Consider the following 23604-nt stretch of genomic DNA (forward strand, 5'->3'; position numbering starts at 1 on the left):
CAGAGAAAGATAGAACATACCACTTCACACAGCAGAATTTTAGTTTTCTTCCTGTCACACTACTTTAATTCCTAGACAGATATCACATAAATAAACTCTTGGACCAAGCAATTCTCTTATTATAAGAGGCTAAAAAATTCAACATGAACTTTCCACATAAAAAATAACTAATTGTCTCTGTTCTGTTACATCTGAGTTCAGAAACTTGTTTTACATTTCACTAGCAATGTAAAAACAGAGAATCAACTAAAATAACTTAAAAATGGAAGAAATTTTATGCAAAAAGTTTAACTACCTCTCTTGCTTTAGCAAGCATATGTTGGTATCTTTTTAACACTTCCTCCTTTTGATTTAATCTTGCTTGCATATTTGCAATGGTTTGATGAGCAATTTTAATGGCATGATGGTACTCTGGATCATCTTCTCCTTTGCCTAATTCAGCCATTATTTTCTCTCCTGATGATGCAGGCAATCGAAGTCTTAGTTCATTTATAACTTTGTCTCTTGATAAAACATTTTGTTCAGCTTTCCACAGAGCAGTTTCCTTTTCCTTTAATTTCTACAACGAAAGGCAATTGTTGCATTTCCAGAATTCAAACACTGCAAGATCTTACTTTTTAAGAAATGCTACCAGAAAGATCTGTCTAAATGGACTTATAACCACAAAATGCTTTGCACTGGTTTCTTTCTGTATAGGATTACTATTAGGTGCAAAAAGCCCCAGATTATCATTACCTTGTCTTTTGCTTGGTACAAGAAACTTAAAGAAACTGATTTTGTGCTACCAAATTAAGAAGCCTGTGTTTTACAAATTTCTCTAGAACCATTTATTACGATGTATCTTCTATAACAGAATAGCAATTTACTAACACAAGATAAATGTATTTTGCTATGCTACTTTGCTACTTGTTAAATTTAGGGTAACACTTGCTAAATTTAACAGCTATCATCAATGGAATTTTGTATAGCAAGAACATCTTACCCTACTAAATGAATAAATAAAAACACTAGAAAATTCTCAATAATTTGTTCCAATGGAAAAAGTATTTAATTCTATTCATGGTGTAATCACACTATATTATTTACATTTTCTCTGGGTTACATGTATCTAAGTGACATTTAAAAAAGGATATTTATTATTAAAAAAGTAATAGGCATAGAAATACATGTTACTTTATATGATAATTTATACATTTAATTACCTCCTCCAGTGACCTGCAGGTTGCCCTAGTTTCCAGTATTGTTTGAGTATGCTCCTGAATCTTTCTAAAAGCCAGCTCAAGTTGTTGTGCAATTGGCAAACCAGGGTCTGGAACTGAGCCTGTAGCATCTTCTAACTGCACAGAAAGATTCATATTCATGTAATCTGACAGCTCTGAAAAACATGCTTATGAGTCTAATTTTAGTTAATTCAGTGCATGTACCTTTAAAGCCGTGCTAAGTATTTCGTTTTGTTGATGATCATACAGGTCTAATTGGCGCTGCAGTTCTACTTCCCTCTGGTCCCAAGCCATTTGCCTTTCCTCATGAAACTGCAACATGTTTGATGAAGGTAGTTTTTTTATTAAAGGCAATAGAAATTTTACAGCCAACTTCAACAGAAGAGTTACCAAAAAGTAAAATACTCAAATGTGCTATTAAAAAGAATTATGAAACCAAGATACAAACATTTACATTAAAAAGTTATTAGGAAAATCATTTAGTAAAATAAGGAACATGCTGCTTTTCTAATAGCATGCAGAAACACATACCTTGTTCTGCTGCACAATTTCCTCTTCCAGATTATTGATTGTACATTCGTATTCAGAAATGATATTACACAAATACTTCACCTCTTCTTTTTGCTTGACTAATTCGCGATTGAGTTTAAGTTCCTGCAGATGGAGTTCTTCCATCTTCATATGCCATTCAATTACCTAGCAATAAATAAAACATGCTATATTATAATTTATCACAGGCCAACTAGATGCAGCTTCACTATGACTTTGAGGCAGTATGGCACTTATCAAACCAACAGGAAGACAAACATTCTGGTTTTTTAAGCTTCTTCACTTTTCTTGAGTGAGCATGGCAAGCATAGGAATTGCAAGAGGAATGACTGATAAGTGCAGCAGACAATTGGAGAAGCAACAGGTTTCTCCATCACTGACAAAAGTGCTTTGCAAACAATTTTCAAATGACAGAGTTATACCCTGCCCTATGTACTTGTCCAGACGGAACTAAAGAAAGTATGCAAAAGGTTTTGTTTGTTTTTTCTAAAAGAGTAGAAGATTTTCAAAACCATTAAACACTGTATGTATTCTAAAATGCACATGTACTAAGAATAACAGACAATAAAATGCATTACAATCATTGATTGTTTGCATGCAGACTTTAGTCATAACAGATATAATTATATTATACAATACACAATGATCTTGAAGGGAAGTGAGAAAGCATTATTCAAATTTCAGGGCAACATTGTTTACAATAGATATGAGTAAGCATAATTACATGATTATAGTAATATTTCTCATCATGCTGCCTAAATTATTGCCCCTAGATTTATTTAAAATCAAATGGATTTGTAGCAAAGATTTCAATGCCAGCTCATGGAATGGAACTTCAGAATGCTACTCTCTGTTTAATTTAATTTAATTCATTATTTAAATTCAATTCATAATTTAATTCAAATTAATGTAACTGCATTCCTAGTTAGCCTCTAGCTCCTATGTGACTTAATTGAGCACAAAAGATAATTAGTAAATCTGACTGCACTGATTTTATGGAAAACAAAAAATTATAGCTTTAACATTCTAACAAAATGTATTTTGAAATAATTAAGTTCTACATTAAAACAGACATTTAGAGAACAAGCTAAACTGAAATGTAATTTAAATGCAGATCAGATGAACACAAAGCTATTTGAAGTTGCAAAATAACAAACCTTTTGAGCTCCTCTTGTATCCTTCAATGCACTTACTAATTCTTCTAAACTTTTCAGTTTTAATTCCAGCTCTAATGTTCTGTTTTCTGCATTTCGACGCTCCTGCTGGGCATGTTGAACTTCTTCCAGGATCTTCAGTTTGTCATTCTGTAGCTGAATCATTGTTTTAGAGAATTTTTCTTGCTGTGCTAAAGGCAGAGCACCACTAAACTGTCGCCGCAAAGACTGAATTGTCTGTTGCAGATGTTTGGCTCTATTTCTTCCTTCCAGTCGGGCAAAATATAAGGCTTGATCTCTCTCATCAAGCTTCTGCTCTAAACGTAGATTATGGATCTCCATCTTCTGTAGTTTCAATTTAAGTGTTTCCAATTTGCCTATAGCAACAGATTCACTACCTTGAAGGGCTATGATATCTTGATGCAGTTTTGCAATAACTGCTTTTTCATCTGACTGTGCCTAAGAACAAAATTTATAGAACAAATTTATTTTTCATTTTGAATACGCAAGCTCAGTTTGTATGTAAATATAAACAAGCTATTTTTTATTTTACATATTGTATGTATTTAATTTCACAGAGAAGAGCAAGAATTAGCTTCTGACAGCTTTTTGCTTTTCCACTACTGTTTCTACAGCCACATTTTAGAAGTATACCTTTTCAGATACTGATCTTAAAAACTCTCTCTTTCCAATATACTAGAAACCGAGGAAGAATTCTATACCTAAACTTAGCAAATATGGTAATGTAAAAGCTGACACAAGTGTTGGATAAATTGTTTCAGCTAATAACAAAGCACTATAATAAGTCTACTGCAAATCTTCAAGTCCTTTCTTGTCTTGTAAAAAATGACCAAACTTTGCTGACATTGTATTTAAATATTGACCGTGAGCAACTAATCATACAGGAATAAATATTACCTAAACAACATGGAAAAAAGCTCAGGATCTGTAATAGCTACTCAGCTAGAAATTGAATAAATGGAGAAGGGAATAATTATTGTAATATAGAAATCTTGAAAGGGTATGGCCACTACAAGGATCAGCTTGCAAAGACCCTTCTGAAATACTTTTGCAGTTTCCTAATTCTTTGCAAAGTTACTTCATTTGTTCTCACTCCAGGAAAAAAATATCCAAACAGCAGTGTAATTAAAGGTTGAATTTTACCTGATAATCTAAAATTTGCATTCTAAGAGATTCCACTTCTTTATCTCTATATTGCTGGCGTGCCTCCAGAGCTTCAACTTGTGTTTTTGCTACATCAGACAGTTCTCTTAACCTTGCAGGGAAAAGGAGTATTGCGTCACTTGAAACCACTGAGTAACCTTTTAAGTCCATCTTACATGATGCTAAGCAGAGATACTTAGCATGTTTCCTCAAATCAAAACATTTGGACTTTATTCTTTTCGGCATACTCTTATCTACTACTCAGAGTTCTTATTAAGAAAATTCTTCTTTGTATTGTCTCTCAACTTTTTCACAGGACATTTTCCTGTAAGTTATACAGAAGTCTGGTAGCGGTAACATTCTCCAGCAAAACAATGCCATGTTTTTTACCTGAACTAAGCATCTCTGTCCTCTATTTTTCTCCCACTTCAGGATATAATCCAAATTCTCTAAATGTTCAAAAAGTCTCATTCTCAGTTCCTTTCTCTGATTCCCCAAGTTTAATCATTTATTTTCACTGTCAAAAATCACTGCAAGTATCCCCGTGGACATTGTAAGTTTAGGAATGTAACAGGATTATATTAATTACTCAAAGACAAATGTTCATATCAATATATCTAAAAAGCTCAGTTTTTCAATTTATGCAAGGTAATCTCTTTTAAGTAAATGACAAACCTTCCTCCTACTGCAGTTTAATCTTTGATGTATCTATGAGTCTTTGGAAGAACTGCTTTCCAATTAGTTTTATGAGATTTTCACACATATAAGGGAGGTTGTGACACAGAAACAAAATAAATCTCAATTAATTAATTGAAAAGGCCTACTATAAGTATTTAATTGCACACTTACCCTTGTCTATCTAAGTCAGCACTTAATTCTTTTTTCAAATTAAAATGAAATAAATTGCTTTCTTTATAGTCAGGAATTAAATGCTTCATTTTCAATACTAAATTTGGCATATATAAATGCCAAAAAAACCAGGCATTGAAAATTATGTTAGTGATACATAAGTAGTGTATTCTGTAAGATTAATATAGCCTACGTTTTTGCATGCATCCAAACATACTGCATTCAAAATTTGTTACTTCAACACTTACTTTGACACTTCAATCTTGAGCTCCATCTCACGCTTCTCTAGGTCCATGATTTGTCGTCGATCTGCATCACTTACTGCCTTACTTACACTCTTTGACAGTTCATCTCTTAATTCCTGTTCCACTTTCTGTGCCTCAAGATTGATTTTGGTGAGCTTAAAAAAAATCAAAACCAGAAACAAACAGAATGGTATCCTAAGCACACAACTGCTCTAAACTCTGCAAAGAAAAAGCAGTGCCAAAAGTATTTTTTGTTTTCCATTCATTATAATACACAGTTCAGCTGTGTTGAGGTTGTGCTCAAAACTCAGTTTCGTTTTCTCTCTGCTTAAAGATCTTTTTGTTTGAAGTGTTGCATACACATAGGAACAGAAACACAGGTTGGTGCAGAAAAGGATTTTAAAGCAAACACAATTTTTCTTAGAGAATACATTTAGACTAGAAATTATGAAAAAGTCTCACGCTATTAAAAATGAATTTATATAAAGAAAATAAAATACGAATAGTGGGGACCAAAAAACCTAACAAGATTAAGACTGATAGGACAGGAAAACTAAGGATCATCAGCTTCAACGGCACATGACTTCTATTCTTGTACTATAGACAATGTTTGGCATGGTACAGGGGACATGGCCAGACTGTAACAGAATCATGACACTATTATTTGCACAAAGGATGCAAAGTTCTAACTTCTTTTTTGAATATTAGTAAATTATAAGGAAAAATTAGTAGAAAAGAGATCACATGATTTAGACAAAAGAATTAACAGGTCAAAACCAGACATATTTCTAGCAGCCTGCTGATAAAAATATAAACTATCTGTTAGGATGATCACCATGTGTTTTACAGATACTAACTAATGTTTAAAATGAACTACTGACAACTTAATTAGTTATATTTTTACCAACGTCCTGTGCATACGAAATTGAAGCTATATTTTTCATCATAAGTTTATTTGCCAGTCCTGATAGAAAATAGATAATGCTTTTTGAAAAGCTGAAAAATATGCTCTTAAGACATATCAAATTATGTTGTTAAATTTCAACAGATTTACCTCAGCAAATTTTGTTTCCAATTCAAAATTACGTTCTTCTACTTGCTTTACAGTATTCCTCAAATGTTCATACATTCGTTGCGAATGTTCTGCTCTCTGTCTTTCATTTAGTTCCTTCATTTCCAACATTGTGATTTTCTTAGAAATGGACAAAATCTCACTGTTGGTTATTGCTTTTGTGGCCTTGTCCGTGGCACTGTCATCCCCTACAAGAAAAAATATTAAAATTAGGGAATACAGAAGCTGATTCAACTATGAAAGATATTTTCACTACAAAACTGAACATAAGCTTTGCTTTATCTGTGCCAGATAAACTTCATAAAAACACCTGTATTATTTTTTTTAACTGGAGGTATAGTTATCTTGCCTTATTACATGTTTGAGAAGTATCTAATTTGAATGAAATATTACTATCAATAATAAATGCATATATCTGCAACCATGCTTATTGAAACTGATAACTATTTTCAACGTAGCATTTCACTTTATCCTTAATTCAGCTGGTAAATCTTCAGGAACTTTCATTTAAAATATGTAAAAGAAACAGATGTGAATGAGTTCTTCTTGAATAATATACAAACCAGCCCCAGCCATTAAGAAAAAATGTTTTGTTACAGAGTATCCAAACAAGAAAAATAAATCACTTTCTTGACAATCTCTGAAGTACCACGACCTGACAATCAGGTTTGAACATATCACGAAAAAAAACTCAGGTCATGTTGCTTTCAACCCCTTGACCCAGTGACCCAAGAAAAGTTAAAGTGCAAGAGTTTCCATAGGAAAATACCAAACTTGGTTTTAGTCAAATAGATAAGTAAAATAAGACACGCAAATAAAAAAATTCACCACAAAAATAAGAACTGTTACCGAAAGATATAAAATAGTTTTGATTTTTTATTTTGGTTATTTTAACATACATCAGTTTTAAAACATTTTCAAATATTTCTTTTATACAGGATACACCATTTGGTTTTTGATGTTGCAATATAACTTTCATACTTGCCCAGTTTAGTCATCTGTTCCCAAGCCTGTTCCATAGTATGAAGTTTCTCTTTCGTGATCTCCAGTTCTTTATTCAATGAATTTATCTGTGCTTTCAAGGATTCATTCTCATGCTGTGTAATAGAAAAGTTGCAGCATAACTGCAAACTATTTAATTGTAGCAGATTTCATGTTTAGTATCTATGAAATCTTTCAGATTAACAGATGTTACCTATGTACAAGCCATAACCTACATATACGGCAACAGAAGAGCATGTTTCCTCCTAAGTGTAAAAATGTTAGTCTTTGCTGTGTTCTATCTTACTGCCAACTAGTAATACTGTGAACATTTATTACCAGTGACTGGGATTCCTACAGTGTCTAGAATTAGACGAAGAAATCCTTGTCATACTAAACACCTCGTTATTAGTCGGGAAAAAAGAAGTACTTCTGGAGGATATTGTATCCCACACACAATACTTCATCTTGCAAATAAATACATATTCGAGATGCATCATACACTTCTTTTAGGCATCTAATATGATGTCAAATGTTAGTTTTGTAAATGTTCCTTCACTTCTCCAAATAGAAACACAGATTTCCACATTAAGCAGTAAAACAAATACAACTCCTTATTTTCAATCTTAAGTTTTCTAAATAGGTTTTTAGTTGATAAATGATTCTCTAGCTCTACAAAATAGCTGAAATGGGCAACGCAAGTTTTCATACACACAAAATTCCATCAAATAGACAAGGAATCATTCACTCATTACCACCCATTAAAGTATTACATCTTTGAAGCCAATTTTACAATTCATAAAAAGAAACTTCTACTTCAAAATAAAAGTTCAAAGGAAAAGTTTAAATATTTAAAGTCCCTACAACATTTTGCAAGCACATTGTGAGTGATCCTTGGTCATTTTTTTTCTATGGAAGTCAAATTCCAAAGCTTTACTCTTTGTTGGAACTGAACATTTCATTCTTGTGAAAACTGGGAATTAGTAAAAGCACATGCTTTGAGAGAAAGTTTTGAAAGTGTTTACATTCATTCTACTTTCTGTATGACCTCCAAAACTGAAGATGATAGCAAATATTCCTTCTGCCAGCCAGGCTTTAGTAATCAAAAAACTAAAAATAACTTCTGAGGGAACATACCCAAAGCTTAATTTAACAAGCAAGTAAACAAAAAACTAAAAACCCAAAACAATTAAACAAAATGCTCTTATGTCTGCCCATTGTGATAAAATCTGGAACTCTGCATATTTTTGTCCATGCACTGAATAATACCAGAATATCAAAATAAAATTCAATAGCAACAGTCAGACTGGCTCAAACATCTCATACTTACTATGAAACTGTTCTAACCAGTCCAGTTTTAGTGCTGGACTTCTGTTCTATCTTCCTCTTAAGTGAGAACAAAAACCAAAGTAAGATGAACATACAATAAATTTTTTCCCCTTAGGACTCAAATGAAACATTAACATTACCTCCATGTGTTCCATGTTTGTTGTCCGCTGGACAAGCAAATTATCTTTTTGTAACATATCTCTGTATTTAGCAGTTAATGCATTGTACTGCTTATTAGCCACTTCTAGCTCAGACAATGGCACACTACCATCCAGTACTTTTTGCAGAGCGGCAATCTTAAAGCTAGCCATTTCCTATGAAAATAACCAACACAGTGGGTTAATAAAATGGATGAACTACATCTCTAAATACAAAATTACTCCACGTAAAAAGAATATTACTTAATATAATGCTTTAGACATGGGTTTATTTTCCTAAATTACCATTCATCTTTAAAAATTGCCTGCAATAAACATTGACAAAATTTCTCCGGTATTCCAACTCTCTGGGTAATTTTATCAACAGCTGCCTCTCTATGATAAGGCACTATCAAAACATACTTTATAAAATTGAGTTAATGCAGGCCCTAGCAACTGCAAGGCTAAAGAATAAGACTGGGTTTCATATAACAATTTCAACAAAAATAACTTGTTGAAGCAACTGCAGAAAGGGAAAATCAACAAGTTTCATATGATGATCACAGAATGCTTTGGGTTCGAAGGAACCTTAAAGATCATCTCACTGCAATCCCCCTGCCACAGGCAGGGACGCCTTCCACTTGACCAGGTTGCTTAGAGCCCCATCCAACCTGACCTTGCACACTTCCATGGATGGAGCATCCACAACTCTTCCAGGCAACCCTCACTACCCTCACAGTAACAAATTTCTTCCTAATATCTAATCTAAACCTGCCCTCTTTCAGTTTAAAGCCATTCCTCCTTGTGCCATCACTGAATGCCCTCATAAACAGTCTCTCTCCATCTCTCTTGTGGGCTCCCTTTAGCTACTGGAATTGTGGGCTACCTTCAGGTACTGGAAGGCCATAATTAGGTCACCCTGAAGCTTTCTTCTTTTCCAGTCTGAATCCGAATTCCCTCAGCTTTTCCTCATCGGAGATGTGCTCCAACCCTCTAATCAACTTAGTGGCCTTTCTCTGGAGTCCTTCTCTGGACTTGCTCCAGCAGGTCAATGCCTTTCCTGTGCTGGGGACCCCAGAGGTGGACACAGTACTCAAGATGGGGTCTCACCAGAGTGGAGTAGAGAGACAGAATCTCCTCCCTTGCCCTGCTGGCCACACTGCTTTTGATGTGGCCCAGGACACAATTGGCTTTCTGGGCTGCAAGAACACATTGCTGGTTCATGTCCAGCCTCTCATCCGCCAGCACTCCAAAATCCTTCTTAGCAGGGCTGTTCTCAATCTGTTCATTCCCTGGCCTGGATTGAGACCTGGGGTTTTCCCAATCCAGATGCAGCCCCTTGCACTTGGTCTTGTTAAACTGCATAGATTCCCATGGGCCCGCTTCTCGAGTCTGTCTGAGTCACAATGCTTTTTAAGTACAAAGAATGTTTTGATGAGATTTATAACAGCATTTAGCAAGCTTTTGGGTAATTCACTCAAGAAAATAGTGCTAACTCCATTTAAAAACAAAGTTATTTATTCACAAATTGTAAAAATAAAAATATTAACTATACCTTAAACCGTTGCAAGTTTCCAATCTTCCCTATAACTGCAGTCTCCATCTGTGTTATTTCACCCTTTAGTTTCTCATTTTCTTTTCTAAGATGTCGTTCCATTTCAAGCAAAGTGGTACACCGCCTTGTTAGTGATTTTTCATTAACTCTTAAAACAGTTATTTTTCTATTATTTTCTGCAAGTACTTTTTTTGTTTCATCAGGATCCAGCTGAAGTGCATCGAGTAGATTCTGTAACACATTTTTTAACAAGGCCCTTGAACAGAAATATGGTAAAACACAACTCCATAGACAAGTTTTCTTGTATGTTTTTTTATTCTAGGTAAAAAAATTTCATTAATCTGTCTGAAATAATTTCATTTTGCTAATAAAACATATACATACATGCAACACATGCATAAGCATACAATATTCTATCAAAAAAACCCCTGAATCTCCAAAACTATTAATTTCTGAGGAATAGAAGCTAAATACACTTGACTGACTTAATGAAATTTTAGTTAATGCTGATATTTTCAAAATTTAGAAAAAGAATAGTTCTCTGTATTTAGTGTAATCAGTCTTCACCTTTTTCCTAGAATGAAAACAAATGTGTTGGGGAAATTTTCTAAACAAAATAGAAGTCCTGTAGTTCCAAACAAACACTAATAGTGTCCTACTTTGCAGACCAAACCCATAAAGTTTGCAAAGTAACCATAGGATCCCTCTTACAGAAATGTGTGTGTGCACACGTTTGTATGCATGAGCTACAGGTTGGGGACAGAGTGGCTGGAGAGCAGCCAGGCAGAAAGGGATCTGGGGCTGCTGATTGACAGGAGGCTGAACATGAGGCAGCAGTGTGCCCAGGTGGCCAAGAAGGCCAATGGCATCCTGGCCTGTATCAGGAACAGTCTGGCCAGCAGGAGCAGGGAAGTGATCCTTCCTCTGTACTCAGCGCTGGTGAGGCCACACCTGGAGTATTGTGTTCAGTTCTGAGCCCCTCAGTTCAGGAAGGACATTGAGGGGCTGGAGCAGGTCCAGAGAAGAGCAACCAGGCTGGTAAAGGGACTTGAGCACAAGTCCTATGAGGAAAAGCTGAGGGAGCTGGGGTTGTTTAGTCTGGAGAAGAGGAGGCTCAGGGGTGACCTCATCACTCTCTACAACTTCCTGAGAGGAGGTTGTAGCCAGTTGGGGGTCGGTCTTTTCTCCCAGGCAATCAACAATATGACAAGAGGGCATGGGCTTAAGCTCTGCCAGGGCAGGTTTAGGTTATATATTAGAAAGAAGTTCTTTACAGAGAAAGTGATCAGGCATTGGAATGGCCTGCCCAGAGAGGTGGTGGATTCCCCGTCCCTGGAGGTTTTTAAGATGAGGCTGGATGTGGCACTGAGTGCCATGATCTGGTAATCCCAGTGGGGTTGGATCAAGGGTTGGACTTGATGATCTCAGAGGTCTCTTCCAACCCAATTAATTCTATGATTCTATGTATAAATCTGAGGAGGGGCAGTGGTGGGGAGAGGAAACCATGGTAACTTAGGTCACAGGTGCCATGTGAGCTTTAGCATTGCTGTTGCACACATCAGCTGGCCAAGGAGACAGGTGGAAACTGGAGCTGTAAATTCCAAGATTCCTATGAGCTTAATAAACAAGAATGAGCAGGTAGCTAAAAAAAATCCAGATCCCTGAAGTCTGATGCTTTTCTGATCAAGAAGCCTGTTTTTCTTAAGCTTTCATAAGCAAGTATCACACTACCATTGATCACTTACAGTGAATTAATTTCAGAGAAATGTTTTATCTGAAAATGTTAACCTAATTCTAAACAAAATTACATACTAACCAAAAATAATGCTAAATAGTAGTAGGTATTACTTATGTTTGGGTAGATATGACTCTGGAAAAAAAAAGCTATTGGGAAACGGTAATTTCTCAAAAGATCTCAGCAATACTTTTATAGCACTGTTAACATCATTCAACTCCATTAGATTTTAAAATAATTTAAAAAGAAATGCTAGAAATATCTTAATTCTGCTACAATCTCTTCCTGTGACTCCAGAAATGAAGAACAAGATACTGAACTAGTTAAGTAAGATGGTGTGTGCTCTCTTTCTCTCTCTCTCATTTTTAGATATACAATAGAAACATCTACAAAACAATTTCAATTTCCTGGAAATATATTTAGAATTAAGTGCCTCAGGAAACAACTATTTTGCTGATCAGTTACAGTCATGAACATGATTATAAGCAGAACCACATACCACTACAGTTATCCTTTGGCAGAAGAAAATTGTTAGAACTCAGTTGTTTAAACTTTCACAGTTACTTTCAACACCTCATGAAATCCTTGCCCTGTGTCTGCTTCCCTAAAAGGATATGTGTAGCCATTATGTCTTTGGTTGTATTTTGCAATTTTTGGTACCCAAAGACACCTCTAATCATCTAAAACTGCACTACGTCTGTGATTAGACATCTGCATCAATTCTAGGAACTTTTAAGTACCACCAATATTTTTCAGTTTCTTAATTCAACACTGAATTTGGACTTGGTGGAAGTAAATCAAAACAGAAAGACGAATTCTGGTTCCTGTTCTTCTGGAATACCGATTCATATACTTTAGCTATTATATATAAATAAGACACAATTCAAAGTAATAATTTTAATTCTTAGTACAAATTATTGTGCTTTCCAACAGGTTGTTTGCACTGCTCCTCCTCCCAGTCAAACAGCCTGGGTAACAAACTGCTGTTCAAAGAGCAGTGTGACTGTAAACAGTGTGTGTGAACAGAGATTGCCTGAGAAGGCATTTGTTCAAAACTGATAATCTTAAAGAAGATCACCATGAACCAAACTGAATAGTAACCATAAAAGTAGAGACTTGAAATAAAGAAGTAGTCAGCTTGAAAATTAGTATAAAAGCAGCACAAAAACTTTTAACAGCAGGGGCAGAGAGGGCTATAATGCAGCACTCATAACCTAGTTCAGCTTCAGAAGTTTCCCCATGCCCTGCATCTCCTGCGCAGATGTGAGTGCTTCCTCCCTGCTGGACACCACCTCTCAGCACTCCAGCTAAGGTCTGGAAGTACTGAGTGCAACAATTACGGGCCCACACCTCGGGTGTGTGATGTGACCTCCTGAGGTGATTTCTCACCGGTGCATGGATCAGCACTCTGCAGAAAGGCCAACAGGCACACGTAACACCGGAGCAGCCCCACATGTGCTCAGCACCCCGGAGCACACACAGGAGGTGTGTACCCAGGGAACTTGCACTCTCAGGAAAAGGCGTGTGCCCTGGCAACCTGAAGAGGCCAGGTGGATGTGTGGGATGAAAAATATTAGGGATTAATTCCTGATTGGTGCTTAGAGATTTTCAGGTCTATAGTAAGATTTTATATGTGTGTTAATATTGTGATTTACCTTTGTACAGTTGATGCTGATTCTGAATGTATAGTTCACTGATTGCTAGCTATTTACATTCCAAAACCCTCCTGATTTGATTCGAATTGAGCCATTTTTCCCTGCAACATTTTCCCCATCTAAAAAATTACAGTTTTGTATTAAAACCTCTGTTCTACCTTCTAAAATCTTTTTGAAAAATGAAAGCAACAGAATTACTTACAGAATATGCCTTTATTTTTGTAGCATCCTGTTCTTTTTGCTCTTCTAGTTTTTTCATTTCCTCTTTAATACCTTCTGATTCTTTCTGCCAGCTTTGCTTTTGACTAGAACAGTAATGAATTTTCACTTATTATGATGAAAAACTCGATGATTTTTAAAACTGTAACTTTAACAGTAACCCTGAAATATTGCAAACCAAAGCACTTACTTTGAGCAGTAAAGTCATTTGAAAAACACATTATAAATTGTAGATGGATTACTGAAAAACTATCTCCTCTGTTTAGGCTGCAGCTGGTTTAGTGATGAAAATAATTCTTCAGTGTCTTACTTCTTCTTCAAATGTGTATTATAATGCAGAGATAGAGATGCCTTACTTTCCTTCTTTTTTGCCTGCAATTCTTTCCCTCTATTACATTCATTTTATTTCAGATGCATAAAGGACACAACTTCCCACACTTGTTTTGTTATTCCACTGAAAAACAGCTTCACTTTGGCCCAAACTAGTCTCCTCTAGCCATTTTTATTTATTTATTTGGAAACAAAGAAGACTGAGCTGTTCATACAAATCTAATAAACAAGTTTCTATAGACTGTATGTCATAATTTACGCTAGTTTAAAAAAATCAAGGGTTTTTCAGAAGTAGTGTTTTCTCTTTAAAGAAGATATCTTAGTTTCTTCCATAACAGAATAAAATGCAAGAGAAGAAAATTCTCTCAAAGTTACTCTATGAGATGCCAAGTTGAAGAATCTCATCCCATAACTTCAATCTGTAACTGTTTTAGAGAAGTAGCCTTAAATCATCATCTTATCCCTGTTATTGGAGATATCTAATCTAGGAGTAGAGGAGGCAGTGTATTACAGCTTTCAATAAAAAAGTCATAGCTTTAATGCCTTGAACAGAGATAACATTGACTGGGAATCTTAACTGATTTAATGAACAAACAAAAGTCTCTAAAAGATTAAACACCCTTATTCCAAAAGCCATCCAGTGACTGTTATATTCCAATTCAAAGACACAGACTCAACTAACAGTTTGTTAATTGAAAAATCTAAATCACCATTTTCATCCTTGTGCTCCTAACAGATGAAAATCCTTTTTTTTTTTGACATTGAGAAGAATTTAATAGCATTTAGATTCACTGAAGCATATAAAGGAACTAAGAGCCTGAAAGAAAACGAACCACAAAGTCCTGACAACCTGAAACTTCCAGAAATCTCTGACTGTATTTGGATAGCAGGTGGTTTTTCTTCACCCTCAGAAAAACTGTTAGAACCCACACTTGAAAGCAAAATGAGATGAAAAGTCCACCACACCAGGTTCTAATAAAATGCAAGATATCAGATGCAGAAAGTGCAATGAAGTCCTCATGATAAAATATGCAACATCGGAAGAGTTCAGCGAAAATGGGTTTGTAGTTTTCTGAATCGTTACAAGGCTAAAGAAAATATATGGAGTCCATATCCAAAAGCAGCAGCATTTATTATTTTAACCAAAGAACTACTTCAAAACAATGGAAAATCTTATTTAGAAATTGTTAATTATTTAGATAATTGCGCTTTCATAACTCAGAAAAGAGAACAATACCTTTGATATTCTTTATACAACAAGCCTTGTTGATGACGAATTATTGCAAATTTTCGCTTATAGTCCTCTACTGCATCTTCTAACTGTTTAAGTAACTTTTCTTTGTTTTCCAGTTCCTTTTGATTTCCAAGTAGAAAAAATAAATTATTAACATAGGTTTTAAACATTAAATTATTAATTTAATCAAAATGTCAGTCCTTTGTGCTTTCATGATAGATGCCTCCATCATGAACAACGTGAACTAAAGATATAAAATGTGTATTTTTTTTTAGGAGCAACAGATGAAAAACCATGAGCTCTGGTATTCCTATTAAGAGGTGTAAAATAGCGCACAACTGCACTGTGGGTTACAGCCCTCAAAGTTCAAAACATCATGACCTCTTGCTAGCCCACAAAGAATACTAGCTGAATGTCTAAATGGAAATCAACATTTTTTTCCTCATGTTTCCAAATACTCTAATTTATGAGCACATAGAGTTGAAAAAACACTTCTACTCTGAATAAGTCAATCCTTCATTACAATGTACCTGTCTGCTATGCTTCCCACTGAAATCACTGGCTTCTGTTTCAATGAATTTATGCCTCTTTTTACAGTTGTTGCTTTGACAAATAATGGAATGAAAATTCATACGGCAAATTAGTAGAGACCTTTGCCCTATAGGGAAAAACTGTTCAAGTGGGATTTGCACATGCAGATTCAGGTGTGGAATTCAGATAGCAGTAAGACAGAATTTCTCATATAAAGAGTGCAACTGCAGAAGTAGAAGGAAGAGTGTAAATATTTACATCACAATTCAGATTTAAACCAAAAAATCTGATTTGCTGTCAAATATTTAATTAACTATTATCTGTCACGTTTACAGCACAACAAATACATACAGCTTGAAAATAACAGAATAGCCCAAAAAATTTACTGGATGTTAGGATATCAAAATAATTTTGGAGAGTTCTTTCTAGCACCACGACATGGTGCTAGATTTTGGAGGAATTAGCTACATTATAAATACTCCTGATATCAAAGAATATATGAGTTATTTACCTGTATAAGACATATTAAATATTGGTTCAGAGAATTAATTGTATTAACACTTGAAGGAATCATTCCTTCTGGAAGATTCATTGTTTGGAAGACAATATTGGGACCTTCTGACTGATGTAGTAAGCAAATCTCATTTTTCAGTTGTGCAATCTAAAGAAAGAATACAAAAACATAAAGTAGCTTTTGCTATTCAACTAGAAAAATGGAAAATATATGGCTTCCTTGTGTTGTTATTAGCTACTTTACACTTACATTCTAAAGCATTCCAAAACTCCTAAAATAACCTTTTGAAAATGCTGTGATTCCATAGATCATTAAATGCATAATATCTTTACCCAAATTTATCAAATAACTCTAGTAATCAGTGCAACTAAAAATATCACCACAGGTTTATTCCAAATTGTTTAAAACACAGTCCATTTCTGCTCCTTTAATAAGATTAAGTTTTGGAAATAATTATTGCAGCGGTTATTTGACAGCTTATTCTAAACAATTCTTTGCCTTTTCATTTAACTTAAAAGCTCTCTGGTTCTCTAACAGTATATAGAATGCTATTCTACAGTATTAGATTCTGGCAAATCTTTTTGCATCACCAAAGCTATTATAAAAGGCAAATTTAAATCTGGTTTATTTTAAGATAATATTCCATTCCTCATTCCTTTCCTGGAAGAAGTATTCCACAGAATGAATTGTACACCTTAAAACAAGACACAGGATTTTAAAGAATGATTCATTATTTCAAACATTTAATCTCTGTTTCTTATTTACAAATAACAGATGCAAGACTCCTGGCTTGTTTAAAGGAATATATCTGTGAGCTTTTCTGGGCTTAGTTCTCCCATAAAAGAGAGGCACACGTGTTGTTTAACGTGATAGAATACTCCAAGGATGAAGTAACATTAAGAAGAGCAAGATCTGAACTTAAAATGCATGAATTGATAGCTCCAATACATAAATTTCAGTAAGATTTGTATAATTACATTGTTTACATAAGCTAAATTCAGCATCTTATTGATTGTGTGGTTCTAAATTATCAGAACAGCCACTTTTAAAGTACAATATAAATTATATAAAATAAAATATTTACCTTTTCATTTGCATTTGCCAACTGATTAGACAAACTTGTTGCCTCCTTCTGAGTCTCTTTTAGCTCCTGCCTTAATTCCTCATTTCGTCCTGTAAGCTGATCAACCTGAGCTTTCAAGTGCACACCAGCATCAAAGATTCCCTCTGAATTCTTTGACTCCATTGCCTAGTGCAGTAAACATTTAATTAACAGAACACAGGAAAAGTGAAGAAAAGCTTTAACGTTTTCATAATAAACTGGAGCCCTCAAGTTTAGACTACATGAAATTAGAAAAAAGTACGACATTTTAACATTCTAAAATCTACTTATCAGTTAAACTTTCCTGTAAAAAACGTAACTTTTTGAAAGATGTTTGAATAAAGAATTTTTAAAAAACATTTCCTGCAGGTCCCATAAGTGATAAAAGAAATGCAAAGCATTACCTAGGTTTTATCACTGGTATAATAAATTTGACATCAGATAGTTTTATACTATCCAGCTGAAGTTAGGATTTCTTTTTAAGTTTTATTGGCTGTTTCTCCTTTATATTTTTAATTTATATTGTTAAGAGAGGAATCACACTCTATACTCTTAATTGCAACTATGAAAGCATATATACAAGGAAACTACTATTAAATTATACAATAACCCAGTAACTAAGGAGGAAAAGAATACCCTGTAAATCCTATAAAGCTAAATAATACTTTAGAAAGCAAACTTACGTGAACTAAACGATCCAGACTAGGGATTACTAAGGCTGTTTCTCCTCCCTTCATACTAGAGTCCTTCTGCATTTCCTTGACAGCCTGTAGTATTTCCTTCATTCCTTGTTCAAGTTGCTTATTCTCTTCTGATAACTCTTTTACTATATTAAAAGTTGAAAATGTGTTTAAAAGTACAGGAAAAATGAGTTAAGGTTTCCTAGGACACTTCAACATGATAATTGTTGATTTGATAAATTAAAAGAACGTCCATATTATACACAGACATAACCCATTAGGAAATTAAAAGCAGAGTTGCTAGGAGTATCTGGACATTATACTTTACTGGTGAAATATTAGCACAAAAATAATTAAATACATCATGGGAACACAACTGAATTTATTGAACTTTCCAGTCTTCAATGTTTCCTTCCACTTTTCAAATTTCTTTAGTAGCCTATCAGACTTTCAAAAATCCAGAAACATGGCTATCTTGGAAATGTTTGGGTGTAACAATGGACTATATAGGAATTGCCTGAATTCCTTCTGCAGACTGAGAAAAATGAGCATTTAAATTATGTAGCTATCAAAGACACTCATGAAATACAATTTTCCTGCCACTAGTAGTTTCTCAATGGAATTCCAGTTTCTAGCACAGAGCGAGAAGTCTGAAAACTTGAATAAAACACAATAAACCTTCCAGGACATTCTCTGCATCCAAACAATATGCCTAAATGTCCTGAAGACCACGAGTAAACTGCAAAATCTATTTCACCAAGTCTATTTTGAAAAGTCAAAAAGAATTTTAAGAATTCACATTCTCTGGGAAAAAAAGATTCTTGCCCAGAGAAACTTGCATTATTTTTATTTCTGAGTTTGCAAGCAGTACACTTCAGCTAACAAACACATATAAATAAGCAGCAAGTTGGTTTAATTTCCCAGCATTGTCTTTGAGCCAGGAAAGCTCTACAATTGCACAAGTGAATTCTGGGATTATTCATAGACTTAAAACCCTTATTAGATCTGAATCAAGAAGGAAAAATATAAGAGAGCCCGTTTCAATGAATTTAGTATGAATAAACTATGTGTCATATACTGTCACTAATTTAGCAATTATATATATATATACACAAAGATATACACTAACATAAACACAAACATTTTTTTGAAAGCCAGAAATTTATGGTCAAAATTATAGAAACAGAACAACTAAGTAAGCAAACTATCTACAGGTACCTGATAATATTCCTTAGTTTTAAACCAGGTTGCAACTTACATTTAGATTGAAATCTGGCTATTACAGTCCTGTTCTTCTCCAAATCTCTCTCTCTCTCACTTAATTCAGTTGCAAGATATTCATTCTAAAAAAAAAAACAACCAAATACTCAAAAACTGTAATTTAGGAATTTTAGTATTAGAATTTTCATTAAGACTGTGGTTAAATAAGAATAAATGCTTGAAAATACTGTTAATCCATATCTGCTCTATAGCATACATACATAGTATCTAAACCAAAATTAGGTACTATATAAAAAGCAACAATCAAAGAAATAGGCTCATCTTCACAGCAATAAAATTAGCAGGAAAAAATTATTTAAACCATAAATAAACTTTACATAAAATATTTATCCTGTTTAATTGTTTTTGGGACTTTTTTTACAAGCTTCTGCTACCTGCACTGCCTGGTTTCTGCAATTCTTTTTAACTATTTAGCATACTCTTAGCCAACAAATCTCTGGGTATCTGTTCATTCTAAAAAAAAAACAGCAGTAAGTTATTAGTATAGGATTCTACCTCCATTTACACATATACATGTGAATATAAAGTATTTCCAAGAGTAACTTCCAAAACATTTAAGGAAAAAACAACTCAACACTTTCTTTCTACTGAAAACGCAATTATAAGGCATTATTAATTTCATGGTTTGGCTGATGCTATTTGAAAAGAAACCACATCAGCAAAGCATAGTACTATAGCATGGAAAACCTGTACAGTTGAAAAAAGTCTGATATGTACAGACATACATAGTACTATAGCATGGAAAACCTGTACAGTTGAAAAAAGTCTGATATGTACAGACATACTTTCCATTGATCAGTCACACAGTTCAACAGCCTCAACAGAAATGGCATCAATTTCAAAACATTTTGTTAAAGGTAGGAAAGACCTTCTGCTTAACTTATGCATTGAAAACAGGTTTCCTCATCACATTATTAGATGGTCTCCCTCAGACCAAAAATACACAGAATCTAATTTTAGCAATTTAATTTTAGTTCCAGACTTTTTCAAATTTGGAGTATGCGTTCAGGAAAGTTTGCCAGTTCACATATGGATTTCTTGCCTGAAATAGCAATAGAAATGGATTCACTGGGAGAATGACACAAGGAGTATCCCTATGTAACACTCTCTGGCCATAGGGAAACATGTATTCTTGGGTCATGCAGCAGTTGGAATATCAGTATGGTACAGACCAAAAGTCTGCGAGACTGCGTAATTTGTAGCTCTGGTGATATGAAAATACTAAGAGCTTCAGAATTACACTTGTGATTAATTAGTCGCCACTCTACCACATGTTTTGAACCTAAATGAACCAAAAAAGTATTTCTAATTTTTTCCAAGTGATCTGAATTCTCATGTATGCCAGAAGTTCTTCTGGGTAGATTTCCAACGGCCTTACTGTTTTCAGTTATATTTTTCTCTGACTTCAGATGTTCAGCTGGGCCTACTCTATCTGCAACTCTGTTTCGTACTTCCACTTCACATGAGCTGCTAGGCTGTATTCACAAAAAAATATACAATATTCACTAGTCTTCTAAAAATAATACAAATTATTCATTTTTGGATTTTTAAAAGCAGTTAATAAAAGTAGCTTAATAAAGACTTAAACAGACATTTACAAAATAGGGGGGGTTCTAATTTTTGAAAGAGAAATACAATAAATGTTCATGAACCTGTTTTATGGACCTACCTTTGCCTTTATTTCAGCAATGTCATGTCTGGTCAAGAAATCCAACTTCCTCTTACTCACTCCCTTCTCTTCAGTAAAGCTATCAGTCATCTGCATATCGCCAGCCTCCAATTCTAATTGCAAGGAGATGTACAAGTAATAAATTATTATGAAAATTTAATTGGTCTCCAAGCAAAGGATTATATTAAATTTATTATATCTGAGTTCTAGCTTTATATCTGCAAAGTAAAAGCAGTAAACCTTTCCATCTGAGCACATTATGCTACCCTGAGTGGCACAGAATTGAAATTTTAGGATTTTTGTAACACATATGTGAAGTACATTACTGGAAATTCTGGGGAGATCATCCTGCATCCAAAAACTGCGAGGCAATGACACAAGTCTCAGCGACACATTACAAGTCATCACAACTCAAGAAAACTCTGGGCTGTAAGACTAGGAAATCTAAAACCACTCACCTCTTCCTACAGATTCAATGAAATGCATTTAGCCTTTTAATTTAAACAAATAAGTAAATATAAAATAGCTACATTAATAAGTACAGATGGCATGTTTTTGAAAGGACAATTTATAATAAAAAATCCTACCTATTGTTGCAACTCTTCTTCCTTTCTCCTGAGCCAACTTACGAATTTGTTTTTTCAGTTCAATTCTTTCCTCTTCTAGCCTTTCAATCTGCATATTATTATTCACAGTTTAGTATTCCACTTTGTTCAAGTGCATTTTTATTACATAGCTCTTATCCAAAAATAAGATTTATCACTTACCTCTTGCAAAAGAATCTGATTTTCAGCTCTATATTGCTGCTGCTTCAGCGCTTTGCTGTTTCTGAACTCACTTAAATCAATCATTGTCTTTGGCTCAAGACCTAAAACACAGTATATGATATACAGTGATTCATTATGGAGGAACATTAATGTTAGTTAATGCAGTTAATTTAAATAAGAATATAACTTGACAAGTAGAATTAAGAAAATAATTTGTTGATAGTTGAACATATTTCATCTATAAAAATATGTAGCTATCTAGATAACATATGCACACATACTCCATGTAATAACAACAGAAGAAAGCTTAACTTTACTTCAGTTACTCAGAACCCAAAATGCAATAAAATGTCACTTAAAATTATTTACATTTAAATTATTCTATTTAAAAATAAGTCTGTCTGAAGTTTTATCTGTGTTTTTCCATTTAACATTACAACTTCAGTACGTTATGGTTTCCAAAATACCATATGATGAAGTTTATTAAACAGTGTGTGGTCAAAGAGGAACCAAAACCAAAAAACATTAGAGAACCTACTATCTTCAGTAAGAGAAACCTGTAAGCCACGTTTACTCATGCAGTTTGTCCTAATTAAAACTACTTGCAAATATTAGGAGAATATACCGAATTATTTCCAGTGACTTGGTATAGTAAAATCCATTATAAAATCTTATTTCAATTCTCACACAACAAATAATTGAAAATGTACTGGATGCAGCATACCTAAGCGCTCTCTGAGTTCTTCATTTTCATCAAGAAAGTCATTTATTTTAAGTTCAAGTTTATTGACTTCCTTAATTAATGATTCAATCTCATGTTCTCGTATTTTGACTTGCTTTTTTAAATCTTTGATTTCAGCAACAGCTTCTTCCAAACCATATATTCCCTGTAAAAACCCCAAATGGGAAGTAAAAACAAAACAACCAATTTACTAAAATAAATCATGAAACTAACTTTCTCGATTACACAGATAAGAAAAAATATTTTTCAACCTGTATCACTCCTTTGCACTATGCTTATTGAAAAAATTTACTGAATAAAAGTAGATCCTACATATTTGTCTTTGACTACAGAGGAGTCTGCACATTTTAAGTGAGCCCTCTTACTACATGATTCTTTGAAGAATCATATCTTAAGTGTTCACAATTGCTGTTCAATGGACAAAGAGGGAAGGGAAGGTTTGGGAAGGGAAGGACAAAATAATCTCCTAAACATATGATTAAAGACCCTGTCCACTCTGAGTTTACCAGTTCATAGTCTCTCATTCGTTTCAAAGTCTCAACAAGCTCTTTGTCCTTTTCTCTAGCATCTGCTTCTGCTAATTCTGCTGATTTCTCAGCCTCCATAGTTCTCTGCTCCAGTCTTTTTAACTTTTCTTGCATATCCTCACTGTGATTCTGCTGAGCAAGAGATGAGTGACCTGGAGAGAAAAATTTTGGTATGTTTATAATAACATCTAGGAATTCTTGCTATCTGCCATTAAGCAAGACAGAAACACTTCAGTAAACATGAAAAAGGACATCTTCATTTTCTGCTCTTTTTAATTGGGGAAGTACAAGAAACTACATATGAGAGGTTGGTTTTGTTTCCCTTTATTTTTCCTTCTTACAATATTTATCATAAGTAAGTAC

General features: G+C 34.2%; 1 protein-coding gene across 5 annotated transcripts in view; it reads right to left on the reverse strand.

Annotated features, from left to right (window-relative positions):
• The window catches only part of CEP290 (centrosomal protein 290), a 51712-nt gene that overhangs the window by 18664 nt on the left and 9444 nt on the right, over positions 1–23604 (reverse strand). For 4 of the 5 annotated variants that reach the window (XM_050323765.1, XM_050323764.1, XM_050323769.1 and 1 more), the window contains 22 exons: positions 23221–23393; positions 22697–22859; positions 21973–22073; positions 21793–21880; positions 21206–21318; positions 19514–19598; positions 18259–18401; positions 17558–17722; positions 16471–16620; positions 15432–15547; positions 13848–13950; positions 10256–10486; positions 8704–8877; positions 7239–7350; positions 6236–6441; positions 5185–5336; positions 4088–4199; positions 2927–3382; positions 1752–1916; positions 1425–1532; positions 1203–1337; positions 296–559 (listed from right to left, as the gene is read on the reverse strand). In XM_050323765.1, the coding sequence (XP_050179722.1) occupies positions 296–559; positions 1203–1337; positions 1425–1532; positions 1752–1916; positions 2927–3382; positions 4088–4199; positions 5185–5336; positions 6236–6441; positions 7239–7350; positions 8704–8877; positions 10256–10486; positions 13848–13950; positions 15432–15547; positions 16471–16620; positions 17558–17722; positions 18259–18401; positions 19514–19598; positions 21206–21318; positions 21793–21880; positions 21973–22073; positions 22697–22859; positions 23221–23393 (3515 nt within the window). The remainder of the gene's footprint in view (positions 1–295; positions 560–1202; positions 1338–1424; positions 1533–1751; positions 1917–2926; positions 3383–4087; positions 4200–5184; positions 5337–6235; positions 6442–7238; positions 7351–8703; positions 8878–10255; positions 10487–13847; positions 13951–15431; positions 15548–16470; positions 16621–17557; positions 17723–18258; positions 18402–19513; positions 19599–21205; positions 21319–21792; positions 21881–21972; positions 22074–22696; positions 22860–23220; positions 23394–23604) is intronic. The other variant, XM_050323766.1, reaches the window with a different exon arrangement.

This window comes from Myiozetetes cayanensis, unplaced genomic scaffold (assembly GCF_022539395.1).
Source record: "Myiozetetes cayanensis isolate MyiCay16 unplaced genomic scaffold, myiCay2020 scf3, whole genome shotgun sequence".
In the NCBI taxonomy this organism is placed as follows: Eukaryota; Metazoa; Chordata; class Aves; order Passeriformes; family Tyrannidae; genus Myiozetetes; species Myiozetetes cayanensis.